The sequence below is a fragment of the Eutrigla gurnardus genome (genome assembly GCF_963514095.1).
Source record: "Eutrigla gurnardus genome assembly, chromosome: 19".
Classification (NCBI taxonomy): Eukaryota; Metazoa; Chordata; class Actinopteri; order Perciformes; family Triglidae; genus Eutrigla; species Eutrigla gurnardus.
Genome location: NC_139930.1, coordinates 2,111,210 through 2,138,114, shown reverse-complemented (window position 1 = coordinate 2,138,114; position 26,905 = coordinate 2,111,210). Strand labels below are relative to the sequence as shown.

Below are 26,905 nucleotides of genomic sequence, written 5' to 3'. Positions count from 1 at the left end.
TGTTTTACAGGAAGACTATTTGATTTTAATATAAAAAAAATAAGACATTTTTGTATTTTCTTCTGCATATATTGTTGTATTGTATCTGTCCTCTGTTCCAACACCAGACACTGAAACATCACCTCCACTACCGTCTTCTCACATGACCAGCTCTCTGCTTTGCTTGAGAAAGATGATCATCGCATCTAAATCCATATCAAATCATCTATTCTATATTGCTGTCATAGTACATCTTTCCTCCGAGGACAGCAGCAGATGATTAATATTTCCCTCTAATATTGTGCATCTGACATCTCATGGATAAACAACGCTGTGACAATGCGTTACAATTTGGTGCATTCTGTATGAATGAAAACATGAACCTCAAACAAGCAATTTACTAACAACGGACTTTGTTCTGTACTGTTGTTGTTTGCTGGAAATTGAGTCTGTTTTTAAACATTTCTCAGGATTCAAACCCCAAAATCAAGCCATTTGATGCAGCAGAGTGAGGAGCCACGGTGCAGAATGTTAATTACCAGCAAGCTAGTAAGCAACATGTTTTAAACTGTGCATGATGAGGCTTTAATGCAACATGGAAATCATACATGGTGGGGTCACCGGTTAAAAGATGAGCGATCGACACAAAAATAACTTTTCTTTTATTAAATTAAAAACGCACGCCTTGTTCTTTAAAATGTGTCATTTGAAACACATGCAGAATGTACCACTAATTTAAAAGCGGGGGTAAAGCACTACCATTGAAAACTTTGAGGGAAAAGCTGCACAACCACAAGAATGTATTCAAATATGGTTTGACTATTTACAAAGTGTACCAGTTGAACTGGGTGCTGGGCTTAGATCGCTGACTGGTTAGTGGGAAATAAAGGGACTTCATGCAATGATTGACTTTGAGAAAGACAGAGTCATTCAATTATGGTGAATGAAATTCTGCACATTTCAATTTGGATGAGCTGTTATTGAAGCTTTGGAAATATAATCCTTTTACTCATAGAAATAAATAAAGGAGTAGAAGGGACATTCAGATCAACGTAGCAGCGTAGTAATGGATGTTCAGCGTAGTAGCGGGGCAGTTTTTATAAAGTACCGGCTGCCATCCACGCTCTGATCCCACCGTAGGAAACAACGCTGAGGTCTGTGCACAGTTTCTGTAAGTGCAACATTAATGCAGTGGAATTAAAGAGCTCTCTAACTAGCAGCCAGTTGGTTAGCCAACAAACTTGCTAATTTAGATAATACAAATGTGGAGAAAGACACAATACCTAGCTAGCTAGCTAACTGGCTACCACTGACCACTGAAAACTCTTCGATGTACTTTCTAATCCTATTCTGTTCTTGTTCGAAGAAAAACACTCAGACAGTGTTTAACACTGTTAATGTGACTTACACGTTGGGATGAAGTGGGCAACTCAAAAGCAAAAACCAAGAAAATACCTCAAATTTAATCTATGACTGAAGTAGCCGACGGCTCATGAGGATCCACTTTGTGGTAAATTCAAGTGTTAATGAACCAAACAAAAATCCCTCCATATCTAAAAATCTTTCCATTGTATAAATAAAATGATAAAAACATAAAAGGTGGTCCTATATCACAAATGTCATCCAGAACATGCTCTGCATTAAACTGATAGATGGCCGACAAGCTTTCAGGACCACATGCGTGCACGCGTGTGTCAAACTACATGTTGTTTATTGTTGCTACGGTTGGATTTGCACATGACAATGCTGGAGGAAGAAACACTGTTGGGGTTTGGTCTTTCCGTGGTGTGCGTGGCGTTCAAGGCTTCCCTGGCTGGATGGACAGCAGGCTGCCGAATTTGAAGTGCTGGATCACAGGGAACTTCTCCAAACACTGCAAACAGAGACGGGACTTTTTTAACAAACATGAGAAAAAGGAAAGTTCAAACAGTACAGCACTGATGAAGTGAACTCATTCTATTATATCTGCTTTTTTTAAACCAAATTTTCAGTAGTAAAAGCTGGGTAAACTTGAAAAGGGGGAGTCCTGCCAACGTACGTACAGTGCTCCCATGCTACGTTACATCCTGGTAACTTTCTCTAGTTACTGAACATACAGATTGACGGTGGGCGACATCCTGGTTCCTTCTTCCCTCCTCTCTGGAAGCCCTCAGTGCATACTGACTACGACCCAGCTTCTCTGTGTGTGTGTGTGTGGGGGTGGGGGGGGCACTGAACTGTCTGCGCAGTGACACTATCAGTCATGATCACTGGACAGAACTGGGGTGGAAACGCATGCCTCAGAGAACCCGGTGGTCTCAACATAGATTTAATCAATGAAAAAGATCAAACTAGCTGAATCAAATGCATGAACATAGATTCCATCAATATTGCTGAATAAAGTTACGGCAAAACCCATTGATGGTATAACTGGATGTAGATTTGTGTAGTCGTTTGTGCTCTGTATTGAAAATGGCTACACCAGTGTTTCTGTACGCATTAGTTCTTCTCACATATAAACTGTATGTCTGAGGTATTCTACACTTTTCTTATTGTCAACAAAGTCCTGAATGTATCCACTAAAAAGTCTTGTGTGGGTAAATCTACTTCCTGTGTGCCACAGAGCTCCATTGTTGCCCAAACACCAGTGAACCTCACTGTTGCCCTAGGTGATATGATTCTTTACGTCTTTACGAACGATTTTACGATGAGCAAATTAAAGACACCAGTCTAATCCGGTTCAAAATACTCTTAACAAATATTCTAGATTTGTTGGTATTGCTCAACACAAGTATCAGACTAATGGATTTCAGTTGGAAGTATTATTGTCATGTTGACATTAAGATACAAAAACGATGTTAAGGAGGAAATGCTGTATCCAACACCGGTCTGCTGGGTGAAAGTCCTGTGTTGTTGGACCCATCAACCAACTCGTCTTTTATAATAACAATAAATCAGACACGGTGTTCACAGTGATGAATTATGCATCTCTAGCAAGTCTGTGCAAGAAGATGGTGTGTATTTCAGTTGAAGTGAACATGATCGCTGCCTGGAGAAGGAGAAGCACAAACACCACGTCTACTGACTGCTAGTCAACAGGCTTTCAAACCCAGAGGAGAGCTGGGTGGCTGCTCTTCTTCTGTATGTGTGGACAAGACAAAAAACAGTCCAAGTGCATCCACCGTCGTTTCTCACAACGTGTCTTTCAAAAGGAATCACTTCATGTTCCAAACTGCCTCCTCTCTCATACAGAAAATGGTGGATTCTGCTCTTTCTAGGTCTACTACAACTCTCTGCCGAACCCCTGTGTGGGGCCAGGAAAAGGGAGAGAGGAATGCAAGTCTGCTGATGGTTGCTCCAGGCTTGGAGGAAGGTCGGGACAGAGGGAGGGGAGGATTTAATGAAGGGAACGGCGGAGGGGGAGGAGGGGGAGGCAGACAGCTTGGCCCCTCAGCTCTTCGGGAAGACTCACAGGCTGCTTTGGAAAACACAGGATGTGGGCATGCAGGCGGGGAGAACGGGCTTAGACATCCCCCCGACCCCACCCCCACACACCCGCCCCCACACACCCGCCCCGCCCCCCCCCACACACACACACACACACACACACACACACACACACACACACACACACACACACACACACACACACACACACACACACACACACACACACACACACACACACACACACACACACACACACACACACACACACACACACACACACACACTTCCAGTCTCTCCATTCCTCTGTTAACCCTTCCCTGCCTCTCCCTCCTCTAGGACCCAGAGAACCAGGCTGTTAGGAAGAAAACGGGAGTAGCGGGGGCATTCCCATTGAAATCACTGTAGCAGAATGTGTACATCCTGTACACTGTGTTTTTACGCGTTGCCGTTGTGTGCTTACTTCCATATGAAGGAAGCTGACTTTCTTTCTGACGTGGGGTTTTCCAGTAACGACTATAGTCGAAGCAGAGAGCGACGGACTAAATAGGGAACGTTTACCAAGTTAAGGACACCCTCACACTCGGACATCCGTACCGTGCCCAAGCTCGTCTGATCTCCAAAGTCCACTTCCTCGGCCCGGCACGGTTGAATAGGCGGGCTTCGGCACGGTACAGTTCACACACGAGCACAGGCACGGGTACGCAACGTGGTCGTGATGCATAATGGACAGGCCGTTCCACTCATCATCGCTCAGTGCTCAACTCAACGATTTATGACTGAAAATAGTGTTGATGAGTGTGCAGGACACAGATGGGTTGGGCTTCAGAATCGTGGTGTGAGCGGTACGAGAGTGGAACTGGACTGGGACGTAGTGAAGTGCTGTCCTTTTATCCTAAACATGCCGCTCTGCGCTCTGTCCAGAATCCTCCCCAGCAGCTAGCACTCAGCTCCGCCCACATCGAGCGTCGACTAGAGATATGTGCAGACGTGACTTGTCAGCAAAGATGCAGTCATGTTCTGTGTGTTTTCTATTGGGACTTTGAGCCGGCGCTGCTTAGAACCTGCGTAAAGTCGTGTGCCACGTTACGACGTGATGACGTATGTACGTGCTTCGGGACACGACCAGGCAGCTTGGCCTCGTGTGAGTGTGAGTGTGCCCCGACGCTTCAGCTTCATCAACACACTGACATGGAGACACAACATGGCCTGCAGTAGTAACAGAAGTGCGTGGTACAATACATTCCCATTGACCTTCTTTGACTTTGATCTTCTATAGACTGTTATTTCGTCTGTTCAGATGTTGTGGTTTCTGATGCAAGTTGTAATTCATTTTCGATTCATTTAGTGTTTTTGGGTCGTAAACTGAAGCTTTAAAACCACAAGCATCAGACAGATGCCTCAGAACTGGAGTGATGAGTGAGCGTGAGAGAAGGAAGCGAACCTCGGCCTTGTACATCCGGATCAGACCCTGGTTGACTTTGGCCCAGGCAGGAACAGCACTGATGTTCCACAGCTGGTTGGAGTGCTCCGCAAACGGACCGGTCTTCATCTACAGAAGAGAGGAAGAGGGACAACGATGAGGAGGAAGACCCAGACCTCAAACTGGTACTGGACCTCACACTTAGTTCTGTTGGGTCATCCAGCACCAAAACCAACAAAGCATGTTCCGTCACTGCACATAAGCAGGAACAGTGGATGTGTGTTTGCAGGTTGGAAAATATATCAAACGACAAACAGGACATCTAGAATTTCCCATTCGGTACAATCATGGTTATTATCAATATAGTATATTAATCATAATTCATCTCTTTACTTCAGTGATTCGAACAGGAGATCTTTCAAACATTCCTTTCAATGTTCTTGAAAGCATCATTAAAGAGTTTTCAGAGTATCAAACGTTCCTTCTGTAGGCTGGAAAGTAGCTCACAAATGGGATGAAGCGTTATAATGGACCCCAATTATTTGACCCATTTCCATGGCAAGAACAGACACATTCTGGCAAAATGTTCTTGGAACATGGTGAGTTTCCTGATGGAAAATGGAGAAGTGGCTTATGTTGAAGGAGCAGTTAAGGAAGCTGCATGCTTTAGTACACAATGAAAACAGGAGAATCCATAATAAAGACCTAAAATTAAGCTAAGATGATTAAGAAAGATCATATAGATCCTATAGAGGCAACATCACCCTATGTCAAAATAAATACTGTATGAAAATAAAAGGTGAGACAAATATTTTGTTTGATCCCTTTTGAGTTGTGCCATGAATTACACGTAAAAAAAAAAAGGAAAAAAAGGTTGAAGTATAAGAAATAGACAGCCAAATACCAAGAAGGTAGTGATCAAAAGTCAAAAACCAAGATGGCGACATTTAAAAACCGAGACAGTGACCCGTTCCCAACGCCCCCCCTCACGGACTCAGACTTCCATGTTGTTCCCGTTGAGTCCCTGAGGGTTCAGGTCCGTCCACCGGTCACATCGTCGGTGAACGAGGACTCACTCACAGACTTTTGGAGCCTTCATGCCCACTTTCTGTTTCTGTTTACCCAGAGTTCATAGCGTTGCTACGTGAAACACGCGGTTACCAGGGGAAACGCAGAGGCATAAGAAAAGGTAAACAAAGAGGACGACGCATGTGTGGAATATTACATTTACACAGAAACATTAAAGATTTAATATGGAACATAAAACACTTGAAATCATAGGAATGTCATCACAGGCTACACCTGGTCTATTATTATTACTATTATTATTATTACTATTATTATTATTATTATTATTATTATTATATTACACACCTGTTTTTTATTATTATAATTATCATTATTATTATTACTACACACCTAGTTTATTATTATTCATAATAATATTATTATTATTAAATTACATGCCTGGTTTATTATGATTATATTACACACCTGGTTTATCAACCAGTTATTGTATTGTCGCTTATTGAAGCCGTTTGAACAAAAACAAGTAAATCAATGATTAGACAGGTACGTCTGGTTTGGGATGATAGGAGTCTGGAAGACGTTCAGATCACGCTGGAAACATTAAATAATAACCACAATAAAAACCAACACGTCATCAAAGTAAAGTGACATGCCGAGTGCTGTCCCATTTAAATTTCTACCATTTCAGACCATCAATTCAATTCAATTCCATTTTATTTATAGTGTCATATCCCAACAGAAGTCATTCTCAGGACACTTAACACATTGAGCAGGACTAGAATACGCTCATGATTTTCAGAATCAATACATTTCAAAGTCCCAACATCACCCAGGGGCAAGCGTTACAGCGACAGTGGTGAGAAAAAACTGCCTTAATAGGCTTTTAGGCAGAAATCTGGTGCAGCCCAGGCCCTTGGGTTCCAACTGCATTTGGTGTTGGTAGTATAGTAGTAGTAGCATTAGCATAGTAGCAGTAGTGGTTATATTAACAGAAGCAATAGTAACAGCCTCTCACACTCACCATCTACCATGTGACACCAGTTTGGTCCCTGAGCGTTCAGGGTCTAAGGCTTTGGGGGGACGTCGACGTTGGGCCACTGGTAATCAAAAACAAAGATGGCTCCCTTCAAAACCAAGATGGCGACGGCCAAAAACCCAAAAAGTGACGGCTAAAAGCTGAAATCGTGGCAATCAAAGACCAAGATGGTGACGACCAAAAAGTAAGATGACCCCAGCCTTGGTAAAGCATTCAACTGGTTGTTTGACCCATTGTTAACATCAAAATAAATATGGCTGTCGAACAGAACTGCACTCACGAGCAACTATCGTAAACTTCCATTAAGGGAAGACATTTCCAATACAGCAATATCATTTGAGCTGACTTTTTAATTTATCCGTATTTCCATGTGGATATTAAAAGAAAAACACTGCTCTCGACATTTTCCAGACAAACCATAAATGATAGGTTTGAGACAGAACTTTTAATTAAAAATACAGTATGTATGTACTTAACAATATCATGGTCCAATATCACTTTGATCTAAATATGAAAATAGATCCACTTTGTCCATGTGGAGATAATTCATGTTGCTGCTGTTTAACTTTAAAGCTGCATTCAGCAGCATCCACAGCAACAGTGCCCCCACTGGGGATGTTTGGAAATGCAATGTAATTCAATTGAATTTTATTTATGTAGGCCAACATCACACATCACTCATTTTGCTCAGAGGGTTTTACAGTCTGTCCAACACGGACATCCCGTGTCCCCGGATCCTCCGTCAGATACAGAAACACTGTGTGACCACAGAAAGAGAGCCAGTGAGGAGGGATCCCTCAGGGTGGACACAAGTACAACACATTTCACGTGTGCTGAATAAACAACACAATTACAACCTATTCGGTCAATATGACAGAAATGTGACGTGATCCTATACCCTCACTGAACTTGGTAAAGTGATCGTGTGTTTGTCATTTCTGTGTTTATGATTTCTAAATCTTGCTATAAGTCAAAGCAAGAAGAACGAGTGTGACTAAAACCAGCCGGTTGATTCCAATGTTTTCTTACTGCATTGATTTCTCTGCTTCAATCAATGTGGGAAAAAGAACGTGCAGAACAAAAGGCTGACTGTTGTTGAGCTCTGGAGGGTGTTCGCTTACAGACAACTAATAGTAAGAATATACAGAAGAACAATAGGTAGACGGTCACTGGAACAAGTGAGACACAAACAAATGGATGAATTCATAAATGGATGAATGAAGTGACGACTATTGACTGTTTTCCCACCATTTTTCCCAAAAGGCGGGGAATCCAGACCGAGACCCTGGGGCATCCATCTACCAACCCCCTCCTTTTTCCATCCACCCTCCCTCCTCCCCCTCCTCACACTGCTCCAGACACTTTCCAGGGCCTTGCATGAGAACACATGGGGGAAGGGCATAGAAGAGGGAGGAAAGGGGGGAGGAGACAGCCCATATTCCCTGGAGGAAGGAGTGATTCACAGCAGCATGTGGGGAAGGAAGTGACTCATGTTTAGGACGGCACACACACACACACACACACACACACACACACACACACACACACACACACACACACACACACACACACACACACACACACACACACACACACACACACACACACACACACACACACACACACACACACACACACACAAAGAACATGAGTTTGAAGTATCCACATGTGTGTGAATGGGAGGAAAACACTTGTGTACATACGGCGAGTTGCAGCCTCGGAGGCCCGACTGAGCAACAGTAAACAAAAAAGAGGAAAACAAAGATGGAGTCACACCAAAACACATCCAAACGTGTTTTTGTAATCCATTTAAACATCACGTTGATTTCAACACTGAGAGTTAACTGGTAATAACTATTAAGCCTCAGTATTGTTGCTATGGTTACCCACGTTACATAAAGCTGCATGTTGACTGGGCCCGGCTCGGATCACAACCATAGTGAGTGTCGCGGGTGACAGTCGATGGTTTTGTTCCGTCACTTCGACCAACAGGAGCACAGAGCGGTCTGTAAACGACTTTTAACAATGGTGAAGAGACGGAGGAACGATGTTGTTGTGAAATGGAGGAAACATTATGGTTACTATGGCAACAACAGCCCTGCCCTCTTTAATGTTTCCGACAGAGTGAAGAAAGGAAAACCGCTGGAGAGAGATAGCAGAGGTACTTCAGTAACCTGCTGAGTGGTGATGACATCACACACCTGGTGAAAGACGAGCAGCCGTGATTGGTCGGTGACTCTCTAATCACCTGATCTGACATAGTGACCACCTTACCGACCCTGACACACTGGAGTCAGAAGCAGGCGTTAGAATGGAGGTTAATGGCAGTGGTTGACTGGAACTACAGTTAAGGTGTCCACCTGGTAGCCAATCAGAAGCCAGTATTGTCCTTGTACATGCTATATATGCATTGCAGTTGGACGATGGGATTCAGCATGTTTGCACATTAGTACGATGTGTTGGTATGCCTAATATACTACTACTATGGGACACATGGCATTTAACCCCGAGGTTTCTCCATCGTGCCACTGCCTGAGCGGCTGGGAGCCGTCAGCTGTGCTGCCATGGCGTGTTCTTTACAGCGATGTAAAGACAGTTCAGCCAGTGAGCTGAGGACACAGCAGAGAGGACAACAGCACCAGTAACAACGCGGGAACAAACATGCAATGAGGCTCCATCCAGTCTAATGCCCCAATGCATGCTGGGAGTCATCCCACCAATCAGCACAGCCCGCAGCCAGTCTTCAAATATCAGTTTTGTGTGAACTCAACAGTCCAAAAGCCAAAGATATTCAGTCACATGCTCATCCTCACATCGTCCCTCCTCCAGCTGAAACCCAAGAATATTTGGATTTATGGAAACACAATGACTAAAATTCTACTGATTATATCTGCAGGTTCATTTTCGGTTTATAGTCTTTCACGCACCAAAAGAGACGAGTGGGGAAAAAAAATCTTAAAAACTGTGAGTAAGCGATGAGGAGAACCAGAGAGGCCCTCCTTCCCTTCTTGACACAACAGCAGCATCCTTTCATGAGCATGAGGAGGAGGAGGAGCAAGAAGAGGGAAGGAGGAAAAGGATGTAACTGCTCCAACAACGCCCTCCTCTACTTCCCTCCCCTCCTTTTCCTTTCTAAACCAAAAACAAAGCACATGGTTCCTGCTCTGGATCTCAACTAAATCTATCTGCCGGTCTTCCTTTTCCTGAACAAAGCTGAGGTGGACTTCTTCATTCCCAACAGCTTAAGTATAGCCTCAGTATATAGGTAGTGAATATATATTAATATGTTGTTTGATAAAACAAATCTCACAGTAAGTTACACAGTGACAGGATAATAGTGAAGTAGTCACAATATTAAAAGTGTGACTTCTTCTTCGCCTTCCTTTTAATTCAAGATATTCATTTTTAACAGTGTTTAATAAGACATTTTGTAAAACAGCACCCCTGCGTCGCATTATCAGGAGTTCAGGTGGAGAGTGGTACTGCAGCAGGGAGAGGGAGACAGACAGGCTTCCCAGACAAAAACACACTAAATGATAATAAATTCAGATGACGTTCTGTGAGAAGTTGATGAGGGAAAGCTGACACCACAGTAACTGGTGGATAGCATCATCTATTAATTGGTAGAGTTTAACCACAGAGGATAATGATGTCCATTAGGGGGCAGTAGTCCATATTCTCATACCTCTGCCTCAGGGAGAGGGAAGACAAAACCTTGGAAACACAGCACGGACAGTTTGTGAAATGCTGGAGTCTGCCCAGAACACCAGCCTCTATGTTACTGCAAAGTTTTAACCCCTAAATCAAGATTATCTCGCTTTTCCTTTTGCTGGTATTTGACAGTCACCAGCGTAGCAATGCAGGTCCTCTGCCGGGAATCAAACCTTAACCGTTGTGGCTATGTGGCCTGAACGGCCCAGATACCTGAACAAAGACTTGATCTCCACAGAGAGCTCTTTGGGTTTCCTTGGTGGAAACTGTCTTTTAATGTTTTATGTTTAAAAAGGAAAACATATTTTATGATCCACCTCACTGTGAACAGTTTTCACCAGATCTACTTTCTACAGCAGAAAAATAGTCTCCGTTGTTCCAGATGTGGATCATGGTTATGTGACTAGTAGAATAAAATAGTGATTGATATTTTGTTTTACAGGAAGAAGCTACCTATGACATCACAGTACGGACTTATGTTCACTAGAATGTTGGGTCAAAAGCTATGACAGCAGTAAGAGGGAGGATGTCTATCATTCTGTAGGTGGTGAACAGCGGTTTTACCTTCAGTTCGTTCAAACGGATTGATATAAAAGTGCATGTTTGAGCAGACTGACAGAAACCAACGTTGTGTTCTCCCACCTCATTGATGAACTTGATGCACTCCAGAAACATGTAGTCCCGGTGATGCTCGTTCACCACCCTCTCATCGATAAAGTGCCGAGGCTCCAGTGTTGGGTGATCTGAAGGGAGAATGAGCCGTCAGTGTACACATTCACCACCAGGTGTCGCCATTTACCTTCAAATGAACTCAGCTCACCCCCCAGCAGTTACACTGGGTGGACACTAGAGGGACACTGGACGTGGCAGTTGAACAGAACAGGAGTAAATGGTAAGCAGAAAGGCAGTTTATTAGACCCCACTGAGCATTTTACTTATAAAATATCTTAAATAGATCTATACTAGGCAAATATTTGATGTCTAGTTTAAATTTGGGTTATTCGGGAAGTGAAGGTTTAGTAGATGTCTAGTCTTAGTCTAGACATTGATGTCTTTTCAGTGCTGGAAGCTGTCAATCTGAGAGGCAGCATGGACCAGAAGAAAGCAGGTTTGGGGAGCTCCATGGTGGATTCATCAGGATCCAGACCTCAGGACAGAGGAGCTGGAATCAAACGTGGGTGATGCTTGGTGCTTAAACACAGAGTTGATGGACAATGTTTCCTGATGTTGAATGTTTGATGTTATGATGTCGGCCATGTAATCCTTATTGCTGTTTATATTCCGTCTGATGTAAATTTATCAAATGAACTACAGTAAACAATTACTGGTTTGTTTAGTTCGTCATGTTTTTCTTGTGTAGTATCTCTGTATCTGCATCTGTGTTGCACAATGACGACAGATGATCCTTGTATCCAGGCAACATTCCTGTTGGAAATGTGCTGTTGTAAACACATTGTTCAGGAGTTCTAGTTCAAATGTCCTGTAACAACAGGGCGCTCGCCTGGTTATGCAAGTTAACATTTTTGCACTCTTTGAAATCAAACATTGAAATAATAATAATAATTCCATCAGTGTGGTTACAGAGCTGCCTTCACTTCATCATGCATACACTAACGATCACACTGTCACACCCCGTACACATGAAACTCTCCTGCGTGAACATGTTATATCACAGCTACTCTTGACACTGTGTGTCATCATACAGCACATCTGCATCTCCGTCATATCAACAGCTGCTTCGAGGCTCTCACCTACAAACTGGGAGCTTCCCCAGATGAAGGGCAGGAACTGGAAGTCATCCAGCCCCCAGACACCTTGACTCCCGGCCGGCTCCATCCTGTAGGTCTTCTGCAGCTTCCGCATCACGGCCAGATACCTACACGCACACAGAGACACACAGAGACACACAGAGACACACAGAGACACACAGAGACACACAGACAGAGACAGAGACACACAGACAGAGACAGAGACACACAGACAGAGACAGAGACACACACACACACACACACACACACACACACACACACACACACACACACACACACACACACACACACACACACACACACACACACACACACACACACACACACACACACACACACACACGAGCTCAGACTCTGATAGCGACAGTCTACAGGTGATGTGGAAAACTTCGATGCTGATATTATTTACACTGCTGTGAAAAAGCATCTGCCCCCTTCCTGATTTCTTTGTATTTTATATATTATATTGTCACTATCATTATATTGTATATTTGTCACACTTAAATGTTTCAGATCATCAAACTAATTTCAATATAAGAGAGACAACCAGAGTAAACAAAATCAAATGATTATTTTATTTATTGAAGGGAAAAAAAACAACCCTTACCGGGCTCTATGGGAAAAAGTAATTGCCCCTTGGTTACTCAATCAACCAAAAGACCAAATTTAATTTATAATTGGGTTGATTTTAATAAGAAACACCCAGGAATGAAAACTGCCAGACCTGTTCAATCTGAACACTTAAATAGAACCTGTCTGGAAATGTGAAGCTAAAAGGTCTCAAACAGCAGCACAGGATGCTGCAATCAAAAGTACAAATGAGGAAATAAAATCATCCATTTACCAGTCTGGAAAGGGTTACAAAGAGATGTCTAAGGTTCTGGGACTCCAGTAAACCACAGTGAGTGCCATTATTAACAAGTGGAGAGAACATGGAACAGTGGTGAACCTTCCCAGGACCGACCGGCCACCAAAACTCCACCAAAACTCATCCAGGAGGTCCCAAAACACCCCAGAAACACATCGAAAGGAGGCGTTTCTTGCCTCAGATAAGGTCAGTGTTCATGATTCTACAGTGAGAAGGACACTGGGCAAAGATGGCACCCATGGGAGACCTGTGAGACCCTAACCACTGCTGTCCATAAAGAACACAAAGGCTTGTCTGGCATTGCCAAAAAGATCTTGATCACCCCCAAGACCTTTGGGATCAGATTATATGGACTCATGAACAGTCAAACATGGTGGTTTTAGTGTGATGGTCTGGGACTGCTTTGCTGCTTCAGGACCTGGAACACTTGCGATTTATCTACCAAAAAACTCTGTAACTCTGAAGGAAACCTGAAGCTCAAGTACAGTTAGGGTCTGCAGCAGGATAATGACTGAAAGCACCTCTGAATGGCTCCAAAAACCTTAAAATGAAGGTTTTGGAGTGGCCTCGTCAAAGTCCTGATTTAAATCCCACTGAGATGCTGTGGCGTGACCTTAAATGGGCAGTACTATCCAATGTGGCTGAATTAAAACAGATCGTCAAAGAGGAATGTGATTGTAGATCACTTTAACTTTTGCTGAAATGTATACAGTGTTATGATCTGGAGTTGCTTCAGTTGGTCAGGTCTAGATTCAGCAATTTTTCCACGCAGGAAAAAATAGATAAATAAATCACTTACTGTCTGTCTGTACGTGTAGCAGTGACAGCTCACCTGTCAAACACCTTAAAGACGATAGCCAGCTGATCATCCACCCTGAGAGCTCCAACCTTACAGAGGCAGCAGAGGAAAGCAGCAAAAGCAGCTTCATGACCTGAAAAGATAAATGTATCACACTTAATCATGACAGTCTAACACCAAGTCAGTTATCCTTCAGGGAGATCAATGTGTCCATTTAGGAAGCACACGTGATTATGAATCAGTTTCACCTGCTTTGGTGCAAATTAAAGTGACAACAGAAGCAATGGAGGTGAAACAAGACCACCTCCAACAAGGAGGTTCTGATGTCTTCTCTAGTTCTGGTTCTGCCCGTTTCCTTGTCACTAATTCTAGCATGTGGTGCTACCTGCAGCCCAATCAGGTTCACAGGTAGTCCAGCACCTCCAGGATCCACATCCATACGTGAGGTCACAAGAAGGTTTGCTGTCTCCCAGCACAGTCTCAAGAGCCTGGAGGAGGACCAGGAGACCGTTACACCAGGATAGCTGGACAGGACTGTAGAAGGACATCAACCCAGCACCAGGACCAGTATCTGCTCCTTTGTGGAGGAGGTCAAGGAAGAGCACTGCCAGAGCCCAACAATGACCTCCAGCAGACTGCTGGTGTTCATGTTTCTGACCAAACTGTCAGAAACAGACTCCATGTGGGCCGACATCCTCTAGTTGGACCAGGTCTGAATGCCAATGGAGCTGCAGGCTGCTGGGCTGTGAGACCAGGTCCAACATCCTCTAAACCATACCAAAGAGTGTTGGCAGTTCCTGGATGACGAAGGCATTGATGCCATTAACTGGCCTTCTTGTTCCCCTGGCCTAAATCCAATTGAGCACTTATGGGACGTCATGTATGAGTGTATCAAACACCAGCAAGTACATCCACAGACTGCCAGGACTGATCAGTTTGTGCATTTGAATGAAAAATCCTTCATGCGCACCAAAGTTAGTCACGGAGTTCCACAAGGTTCTGTGCTCAGCCCAATTCTTTTCAACTTATATATGCTTCCTTTCGGCAATATCATTAGAAGACACTATAGACTTTAATTGTTATGCAGATGATACTCAATTAAATGTATCGATCAAGCCTGAAGAAACCAATCAGCTAAACTCCAGGCATGTGTTGATGATATAAAATACTGGATGACCTGCAATTTCCTGAAGTTAAACTCCAATAAAACAGAAGTTATTGAACTTGGGCCTAAACTCCTCTGAAGCTCGCTGTCTAAAGATAAATGCTACTATTGATGGGATTGCCAACGCCTCAAATACTACCGTAAGAAACCAGGGAGTTATCTTTGATCAGGACCTGTCCTTTGACTCACATATTGAACAAACTACAAGGAGAGCCTACTTTCACCTGCGTAACTTTACTAAAATTAGGCCAATGCTGTCTCAAAAAGATGCAGAAAAACTCATCCATGCATTTGTTACCTCAAGGCTGGACTATTGTAATTCCTTATTATCAGGCTGTTCTAATAAATCTCTTAAAGCTCTCCAGCTGGTCCAGAATGGTGCAGCGCGTGTTCTGACTAAAACTAGAAGAAGGGATCACATTTCTCCTCTATTAGCTTCTCTGCACTGGCTCCCAGTAAAATCCAGAGTATAATTTAAAATCCTTCTCCTCACTTACAAGGCTCTTAATGGTCAGGCACCATCATATCTTAAAGAGCTCATTAAACCCTACTGTCCTCCTAGAGCACTACGCTCTCAGAATAAAGGCTTACTTGTAGTTCCTAAAGTCTCCAAAATTAGAACAGGGGCCAGAGCTTTCAGTCATCAAGCTCCTCTTCTGTGGAACCGTCTTCTGGTTCTGGTTCGGGAGGCAGACACTGTTCCCACATTTAAGAGTAGGCTTAAAACTTTCCTCTTTCTGCACCACCGCCGTAGTCTTGTTAGACTTACTGCTAGTATTATCAAGGCGGCTGATTACTGATTACTGAAATTGACTAAAATCTGCATCTCTGCTATTACTACTACTGATAATACTACTACTACTGATAATACTACTACTAATGATAATACTACTACTGTTGTTAATACTACTACTACTACTACTGCTAATATTACTACTACTACTGTTAATACTACTACTGCTGTTAATACTACTACTACTGCTAATATTAATACTACTGTTAATACTACTACTACTACTAAAGCTAATACTACTACTGCTACTGCTAATATTACTACCCAGAGTCTGCTGATTTTCTCGCCACCTTCGTGATGTAACGCTTCTACAGTCTGATACTCAGTTTGATATCGGCTTGCAGAAAGCGCCACACTTGAACTAAAACAAACAGCAGCTACGAGTCAACATGGCGTGACAGGGGAGCTGTAATAGTCCTGCAGAACTGCAATGTCGCCATGAGGTAATAGATCCAAAAGGGTGACAATTAGATACATTTGAATGTTTAAACGCGTCACCCATTAAAATTGTCTCCCTTATCTCTAGAGGTTTCCTGGCCCTGCAGATAAAGATTTGGAGTGGCTGGAATATTAGTGTGTTGTGAAAGACAAATAAACATCCTCTTTACCCATTTATTGCATCCTACTAACATAACACTGCTAGCTGCTGAATCCCTCCTGGATTTCAGGGATTTTGGTGGAGTTTTGAGGATTAAAATGCCTGATTTCACAGAAATTTTGTAAAAATAATTGCGATGCATGTTGTGTTTTAGTCATTATTTTAGAAATAAAATTGGGTTTGCGAGTGAAAATTGCAAAAAAAGTTGCGATTTTTGTTCTTTGTTGCTTAAAAATCGAAGCCAAATTGTTCCAGTGAGAATAAAACTGTTCTACGTAACCTTACCAAAATGGACATCTCACAACGTCACTTAATGAATCTGAAATCAAATGTAACATTAGGAATGGTTCAACAAGCCATGATGTCAGAGATGATGTCCACAGAGACAAAGACACCACGTCATAACAGCAATCATGCACAAGCAAAGGTAGCTATCAGCTGTGATCAGACTGGAGACAGAACTACTTTACAAATGGATCAGTGGGAAAACAGTAAACACATCTTTCATATTAAACGACAGACTATATTACCAACAGGAAGTAGAGATTTTCAGATGATCTCTATCCTGTCATCCTCATTTAGGATGTTTGAGGAACAAGCTTGCTCATCATTCACAGAGATTGTTTGAATTTGCATTAATTGCTGAGAAAATTGCGACTTCCCTGAGGGGCTGAGAAATGTAATCGAATTTGCTTTACTTTATATTGAAACAGAGTATTGTTTGGGGCCTTTAAGCCTTTATTAGATAGATCGTAGAACTGGCAGCCCCCAGGGAAGGTTACCAGGACCTCAGATTTCTCAGTTATATTATTCTGTCTCATGACTTGAGTGCTTTGTAGTTCTACATAACTGAAATAAAACAAACAGTAGTGTTACCTGTCCCATAGTCTATCCTGGTGGCGTTCCCCACAGACTCTTTCAGATAGACAGCTATCTCTGGAGCTGCAGCTTGTCTGTCAGCGGGAAGCACTGACGATACCAAGGCCTCTGCTTCCTGCACACAAACAACACCGGTCAGCTGAACTATAACCAGAATAATACAAAACAATCATTTTACCTTAACCGCAAAACGTTCAAGCAAGCATGTCGGAGCCTTATGGGTTGTGTGCAATGAGGTTAGGGTTACAATGATTTCCAGTCATTTTCAGAAAATTCTTAGACATATTTCAAGGGAAGTTAAGTCTACAAATCTTGGACATTTTGCATAATTTCAATACAAAAGGGTACTTTCTTAAAAGTGAACTTATTACACATAAATAAATAACTAAAAAACACTTAAGGCATGTTTTGGTTCATTATCTACCAGACAGGAGACTCTGGAGTGTGAAGCCACTGAAAACGGAAAATGACATGTTTGTACTTTTCTTTACTCCTAATGGATTGAACAGATCCACCTCAAATGTTCAGAGAAGCCTCAATACTTTGTTGATGCTTCACTTCGAAGATTGTGAGGGTTTGTTGAACGCCGTTGCCGTGGCGATGCATTATTCGCCAATCACCAGCAAAGACATTTTCTGCACTTTTGAACATAAAGCACCACGGAGGAGCTCTGGTGAAATGTTTTGGTGAAGAGGTGTAGAAACACGTGACCACACTGAACTGTGTGGACACACATCTGTGTGTGTGTTACATACAGTCCACTCCACAAGTTGACCGCGGTGGTGTGTCTGGTTATCCACACCAATGAATTGTAACATGCAGGTTCATAAATCCTGTCTCCATCTCAAACGTGGGAATGTTCTTATAAAGGTGAACTAAAACCCAGAGATTTGGCTGAAGTATCTCAAAATATACCTCTAGAAGGTCTAGAACTTCTATCATTGTCCATAACCAGTGTATCATTAATCACAGGCCTTTTCTCAGTCACTATGTATTTATAACACAGTATGTAGAATTAGGTGGTTTAAGTACCAAACGGAGACGTTTACAGACATTTTAGAAGATGTACAACATTGATATCGGCTCTGGTATGAGACATTGTCACATCAGTGTGTGTGTGTGTGTGTGTGTGTGTGTGTGTGTGTGTGTGTGCGTGTGTACTAACCTGGTCTAGTTTGGCGTACCAGGTTCTGTAAGCCTTATTGCCAAAACGTGATGGCTGGTCAACAGGAGGGGTTTCGTTGATCCATCGGTCCAGAGTCTCCAGGAGATCTAGTAACTTCTCCACTGTCTGTCACACAACAAGACAACACTGGAAGTCATACTCTTCTTTATGGTTCTGGAGTCTGAAGAGAAAGCAGCATATCTAGCTCAGGATGGACGGACTCAGCTGGTTTAACCTCTTGCATCGTTTCAGTAAAGCAAAGTTGTTCTCATTCACAAATGTTTGTATTTTTCTTCTCAGACGAATGAAAATGTGATTATTTTGTATACCGTTAAGTCATCTGATGCTTCAGCATCAATACAGGATATTGTAACTGTGTGAAGCAGTTAACATTTTAAATGAAAAAGCTGGAGGCAACAGGAAGTTTCCCTCCCACGGGGACACACCGAAATCTGTTTGTACAAATCTGTATATACAAATGAGACATGCCTTCCTCTGAAGAGTCACGTGGCGCTGGATCAGCTGATCACAGCTGGATCAGCTGTCTAACAGCTGGAGACTTTTGATGGAGTAAAATAATACATTTATTTATGGTCTCTTTATGTTCAGACCTACAATTAACACAGACGTTAAACTAGCACAGACTGTAGCCACCAGGGTTCCTGCAGCTCAGTGAATCAGCTGCAGCGTCCAATCAATAAGGGGGCGTGGCTTCTGTAAAGTCTGCTCTCCGATAGGCTCCGCATGTCCCCTCAGATAACTCTCCTCCATCTTCAGAGCAGAAATAAGACCTCTGAGATGGATGACCAGAATTATTTTGATTTCCAGCAAGGAGCCTGGAGTGATATACCCATGATGTACCCCATGATGTATCCATGATGTATCCATGATGTACCCACGATGTACCCCATGATGTACCCCATGATGTACCCCATGATGTACCCCATGATGTACCCATGATGTACCCATGTCTGCACTGCTTTGTGCTTCAGAAAAGCCCAGTTTTCCCATCTGTCTACACTAAAACATGAGATCTGTGGTTTCAAACTCCTCCATTGGCTGGTCTGAGAAAATATATAACTAACTGCTGATGAAGACTATGAAATGGTTAAAAGTTACAGATACTATTATCTGTGATCTCAACTCAACTACCATGACCAAAGTCAAGAATGAAAAAGAAACGACGATCATCACTGTATGAACAGCTGTCCAGCTTATTGATGCAAATGGCCTTAATTCACACAATGAACCACTAGAGTGTGTAGGACAACAAAAATTCGTATACATGTAGAAAGCTATCAACATACCTCGGACACTTTATATTCACACGTGAGCTTCTTTCCCTTCACACCTTCATTCAGTGTCAGAACGAAGCCCATGTAGTCAGCATACGCCTGGAGAACACACACACACACACACACACACACACACACACACACACACACACACACACACACACACACACACACACACACACACACACACACACACACACACACACACACACACACACACACACACACACACACACACACACACACACACACACACACACACACACACGAAGTTATATCTTTGTTGGCAGGATTGTTTAAAGACTATGTCCAAAATATCTAGGATTCAAATGAAAAACTGCCCTTTAGGTTTCCCTCTAAACTTCTACTCCAGAGGAAATCTAGTGGCGCCTCATCCATCTGTCAGCAGGTGAAGGGTGTCATGTTTTTACTTCAACTGTAGAAGATCAGGTGGACTGATGGGTAACCCTGAGAAATTCTTGCCCTTTACAAAATATTTTAATACACTAAAGGTCTTCCCACCGGTGAATATTTTCTCTAGGTCAACAGGAAATGGCATGTTTTATACTTTTCTTTCCTCCTAATGGATTGAACAGATCCACCTCAAATGTTCAGAGAGAACACAATTTGTTGTGTAGTTAACTTGTACGTGCATTTGGCAAATCTGTCCAGAATTCAAAGCCCAGGAGTGAACAACCCCCCCACCCCCCACTCTGGCTCCTCACATGTTCAGATGAAGCTTTGCATTCCACTCAACAGTCCTACTGCTTCATTGCTGTGGGTTGTCCCCGCCCCCTATATGTACACACTCATACAGTGTTGGAGTTCGGTGGGAGCTCCTATAGAGTGAGAACGGCTCCCATGAACACAGTTAACTCAAATATCTGTGGGGGTCTCTGAAAATACAGCAGCAGAATATTTGAGTTACAAATAAAGCCTTTTTCCCTACTACATACATTTTAATATTGACGTTAGCTTGAAATAGCTTGACATGACGAGTAATAAGAGTAGCCTAAACGTGTACCTAACATTTGAATGGAGTGGTTAACGAATGATATGTGTAATGAAAAGTGGAAATATTGTCAACACTAATTTTTTGGCCGTTTAAAATGTGTATAGGAAGTAATGTTTATAGCCTATATTTACTTGCATATCCATAGTTTTTTTTTGGGGGGGGGGGGTTGATGATGCCCCACAGAGATGAAATCATAACTCTGCACTCATAACACAGTAAACGTCCTCACTGCACTCAGCAGAGTTACTGTGTCTCTGTATCCGGCTGCATTGGTCTTGTGATGTGTACGTGCATGTAAATGAGCCTTCAACGTGTCTGTTTAACCTGCAGCTCAGTAAAGAAATGAACAGAAACAGAAGATGGTGAAACATGTCTGCAAGGCAGGAACCCACCTGGGATCTCTTCCACTTGCCCATGTCGGGCACCATGCTGATCTCTTTCTTGGGCACCATGAAGGTGACGCTGTCTGAGACGTCGGCTGCTTCATCCTCAGGAGTGGACCCTTGGTGATCACAGACGGATCAGATAAACAGCAGATAACTTCAGGGTTTCCATGGAGGCAAACAACAGCGGTGCTACACTGCAAACCTCTACATGCTAGCTAACAGCTTTCGGAGATTCTTCTCAAGTTCGGCTGCTTACAAAACATCACAGAGCACCACTTCGGGTTGGCACACAAGTTTATAACAATGCCAAACGACAAGTTGCGTTATTCAACATACGTTGAGGACTGCTTCGCCTGAGGAGAGCGGCGATATGCCTTATGGGCTTTTACGACGCACGTAAAGTGATTTGGTTACGTGTGTATCAGTGTGGTGGATGTGCAGACGTAACACGAGTTTAACACGAGAGTAGAAGCGAGATAACTGTGTTAAAGCTGAGCAGAAGCTTTACCTGACTGTTGTTCTGTTTCCGCCATGGTGAGGAGAACAGTCTTCTTCGTGGTCACATCAAGTAGCCACAGCTCGTTACCGCCCTCTGCCGTTTGAAAGGGAGCATGGCGTCCCAGGCGTGTAGTGTTTCTCAAATGTGTTCAATAATATACACCCGTAACATAAAGAAAAATCAGCCAAGTACCCCCTGACCAGTACAAACATATTTGTCTTTTTTTTTTTTAAAGCATATTTTAGGAGGTACAACTACGACAGCGTATTAGGAATGAATTAATACAGAGCCGAAGGAGGTGGAAATATTCCAAAACTCCAAGATTAAAGATGTAAACATCTGATATTCTCTGAGATTATAGTGGCAAATTTATAATAGAAAAACATAAATTTGTAAGATTATAAAGTCATAAACTGAAAAAAATACTTGAATGTTTTGAGATTATTTTGGTCCATGACCAACACTGCAAAAACTCCTTCAGTGGTACTGTCCATATGACTTTACTTTTTAAAGTATTTTTATTGCGATAAATTAATTAATCTTCTTTTTTTGTTTTTCTAAGTTATGTGAAACTTAAAAGTGGGATTTTTTTTTCTAGCATGAAATTGATTTTTACAAAAATCAGTTTAACAGCTTCTATCAGATGTAAAACTCAACAGAGCAAGATCCCGCCCATGCACTTGAAGCAAGAGTCTGGGCCAGTCTGGGCATGTTACGGGCACGTTATCGGTTAAGTTCACTCTGGACCACACCATCCACGGAGAGGACCAACGTACAACGGACAACACACGGATTTTAGGAGTGACGGTACTTTTTACAACACATGTAAGTAACTACTTGTTTTGTTTTAGGTTAGATTTTAAGCGAATTACTATTAATTAATGTTAGAATGGTGTTTTCCTAAGCACCACCTCTGCGGTTGGGGTTAGGATTTAAGTTTAAGGTAAAGCCTTACAGTGATAACTGTTTGTGGTAAAGATAAGCTTGGGGTCAGCTTAAGCAACTTAAAGGACGACTGGTTGGGGTTGAGGATAAGGTTGGGTGCAGATTAAGTCTAATGTACAAGATTTCAAATTAGGATTGTTCTGGAATTTTCTAGTTTTCAAATAAGCTTTTCAGAGAAGCTGTCTATATTAATTAAATCACACATCTATTTAATGTATTTTTTTCTTACATCGACAAGTGATATAGTTGGTTTTAGAGTAATTACTGTGTTTGTATGTTTTAAAGGGAACAGCTGAGACCACTGTGCATGAGGACCTGGAAACGGACACTATGAGGATCTATGTGTGTCGTCATCCAGATGGGGTGGGCATCATCCTTGAGGGAATACCAGTACTCACAGATCTTGGCAATCTGGCCAGAGCATGCAGCCTACTCCTCGGGTTGACATACGCACTTAATCTCCAGTATCCTTCCAAACTTGTCAAAACTTTTGAGGTCTTTCAGAGACTTTTCGTGGGACTCGACACACTGCGTCCAAAACCATCCTCCAGGTTCATGACTCTCAAAAACATGCTTCTTGCCTAGGCACTCAAAAATGTCTGTCATGCCTGCACATATGAAGAGCTGTTGTGTGTTGTGTTTGTTCATAAATTTTAGACATTTATCAGAGCCTGAGCACTAACATTTGTCAGGATGTTTTACTTGTTTGTTCCATGAAAGTTTTATAGAATGCTGCAAGGCATAAATTCTGGTGTGTAAATTGTTTTCATGTTATTTAAGTGTTCAAGTCATTGTGTCAAAAGACACTATTCTTAACGTGTTCTGCAAAGCTGCACTTTATGAGTGGTCAGATGTCACATGTAATGTTTTCATGTAGTGATTTAATAAATCTTGAAAATTGATATCGCTTCACTATTTGTTAAATTTATGGTAATTGTAACTGATTATTTGAAGCAGTTAACAGTCAAAATTAGTATTTTTTCCTTTTAAATAATAATAATAATACATTTTATTTATATATCGCTTTTCACAGATGTTACCTATTTTAATTAAGTTTGATTTGTTTAACAGGCTAACATTTTTGACATTCATTTTACCAATTTAATGAATTTCTTGACTGTTTCTCATAGTCTCTATAATTATTTCACTGAACTTGCAAAAAGTGATTGGAAAATGTTACCTTCATTTTTTTGAGTTACATCTACACAAGAGTTTTAAGTCTGATTTGCTTAACATGCTTACATGTTTGACATTGGTTATACTCAATTTCTTGGCTGTTTGTAATCAGCTCTACTTATTATTTTAGGATGTAGTGAAATGCATATTATGAAGTTTTCCCAACTCAAAAAGTGATTGGAAAATGTTACCTTATTTTATTTTAAGTTAGATCTATGCAAGAGTTTTTACAGTGAACACCAGTTTGCCTACAGGGCAAAACAGAGCTACTGACGATGCCATCGCAATAGCACTTCTCACAACACTCACTCATCTGGAAAAGCGCAACTGCTATGATGCTATGATGCCAGCCCATACAAGCTGGACAACAAACTGCAAACATTGGGAATACAACCTTCTGTCTTTGGATTGTGGACTTCCTAACAGAAAGACCTCAGCATGTCAGACTGGTCCATCACACCTCCTCAACTACCACGCTCAGCACTGGCGTCCCTCAAGAATGTGTTCTCACTCCAATCCTCTACTCCCTGTTCACCAGTGACTGCACTCCTACCCACAGCTCCAATAATATGGTCAAATGTATAGACGACACATCCATAGTCTGTCTCATAACCAACAACAATGAAGCCGCATACAGACAGGAGATCCAGGTAGTATCTGCATGGTGCCGGGAGAAAGACCTGAAGCTCAACACAAAGAAAACCAAAGAAATAATCATGGACTTCAGGAAAAACAAAAACAAGGAGCCTCACACTGAGCTATACATTGATGGAGAAGGTATATCCCACTTCCTGGGAGTTCACTTATTGGAGGACATGACCTGTTCTTCCTCAGGATATTAAAAAGGATATTTCTACCGCTGTACCATTGAAAGCATCCTCAGCTACGGCGGTACAATCTACTGCAGCTGCACAGCAGTGGGGAGAGAAAGCCTGCAGAGGGTGGTCAAAACAGCCCAATGGATTGTCGGCTCCCCTCTTCTACCCCTGAGCGACATCCACCAGAGCCGCCGTCACAAGCAGGCCTCCAGCATCCTGACGGACTCCTCACACCCTGGACACCGCCTGTTTAGCAGGCTCCCATAAGGCAGACTAACAGCCAGAACAAACAGACTAAAGAAAAGTTTTTACCCGAGAGCTGTGAACACACTGCTCAAAGCAAAGCCACCCCTCCCCACATCCATCCATCCATTGTCTACTGCTTATCCTGTATTCAGGGTCGCGGGGGGCTGGAGCCGATCCCAGCTGTCATTGGGCGAAGGCAGGGTACACCCTGGACAGGACGCCAGTCTATCACAGGGCCGACATGTAGAGACAAACAACTATTCACACTCACATTCACACCTACGGGCAATTTAGAGTCACCAATTAACCTATCCCCATCCTGCATGTCTTTGGACTGTGGGAGGAAGCCGGAGAACCCGGAGAGAACCCACGCTCACACGGGGAGAACATGCAAACTCCACACAGAAGGAGCCTAGACCGACCCTCCCCACCATGATCACACACAACATGAATGGAATACACACACACATACACACACATACACACACACGCACACACACAGGGACAAGTGCAATAATAAGTACTAATATCAATAAAGGGTCATATCATCACTCAAAACATGACGGGACTATATACCTTCTGCTTGTTTTCCCAACCCTGTACGATGCACGTTATAACCATGATCTTTGATTGTTCACAAACTATCTTACTACAACCTGATGCTTCCTCAACTGTGCACAACCTACTACAGGTAGTGCAGGCGACGGCGTGCAGGTCACGTAGGTTCTATTGACGGAAGTAAGAGGGGGAGCGGAGTGATGATATTACTGCGCCGACGTCGAAGTGCTTCCAGTTGTTATTCCGCCATACTATATAGTTATCCTTGTTATCCGCTTAGAAAAATTGGCATGTTTCATTTTGTGTAACCAAACTTGGGTCGTGTAACTACTCACGTAACCGTATTTAAATAGGGACAACGTGGAAGTGCTTGGTCGCTTCTAACTTCACCCCCCTTTGGATCCTAAGGAATATACTGGGCCAAGCTACATGCTAGCAAATTAGCGCTGCACGGAGTGCACGCAAGAGCCATTGAGTGCACGCACAGAGGAGAGGGAGGTATGTATCACCTCGTCTAAGATCAGAGCAGAACATAGTTCAGTATGGAAATGCGGTGGTGTTTTCCTTTAACACCTCACTATATCCAATCTATAGACTTTGATAAATGATTGTGTGTATTTATTTTATAATATGCTATTTATTGATATGGGTATATGTATCTCAAAGAGTCTTTTATTGCTTTTTTGGAGTGAAACAGCTAAACAGAGTTTCGTTGTATCTCGCTGTACAATAACAATAAACTATCTATTTTAAAGCTTTAATTAAAAAAATCTGTTTTTTTTTCATAAATGTATGACTGTATAATCTTGCATTTTTTTTCTCTCTTGAATTTGTTATTTTACTCTCAGAGAATATCTGCGTTTCTTCATGTAGATTTACCACCCTTCCCCATGCTATATATTTTTACTTCATTGTATTGTTGAACTACATTGACCCTTCTAATAACTTTTGACTGAAAATCACTTAAATGCAACATTTCAAATGTGAATAATGTATTTCTAAATTCATGGCAAAAATATTTTCTAAACTCACACTCACACTCAATTTGTGGGCTTCTTTTTCACATCTTTCTCGGTGTGGTCAGCTCTACTGATGCTACTACTGCAGTACACCAAAGTGCCCCTTGGGGTGCTAGTACCCAAGAAAAAAATATTAAGATTTGACAATTTTACAGCTGTTTTAGTGAGAGGACGTTTTGTGTATCCAGGTACACAGGAGGGAGTATTCATGTAGCATAGCCACTTTAAGGTTAAATTGAAAAACAATACCAGAATATTGAATTGCACAAAAATTGACTACCCTTTAGAAAGTACAAGCTATATTCATT

At 42.3% G+C, this 26,905-nt stretch overlaps 1 protein-coding gene across 1 annotated transcript; it reads right to left on the bottom strand.

The window, feature by feature from the left end:
- Window positions 1-1,641: 1,641 nt before the first annotated feature.
- On the bottom strand, window positions 1,642-21,890 carry ptpa (protein phosphatase 2 phosphatase activator). The gene is made up of 10 exons (XM_084035232.1): window positions 21,845-21,890; window positions 21,343-21,452; window positions 19,948-20,034; window positions 18,641-18,766; window positions 17,473-17,590; window positions 14,074-14,173; window positions 12,356-12,480; window positions 11,247-11,347; window positions 4,850-4,957; window positions 1,642-1,852 (listed from the first exon to the last, which is right to left on the bottom strand). Exons 1-10 carry the CDS (start codon window positions 21,867-21,869, stop codon window positions 1,778-1,780), a joined length of 975 nt encoding a protein of 324 aa, XP_083891358.1. The 5' UTR covers window positions 21,870-21,890; the 3' UTR covers window positions 1,642-1,777.
- Between the last annotated feature and the right edge of the window lie 5,015 nt (window positions 21,891-26,905).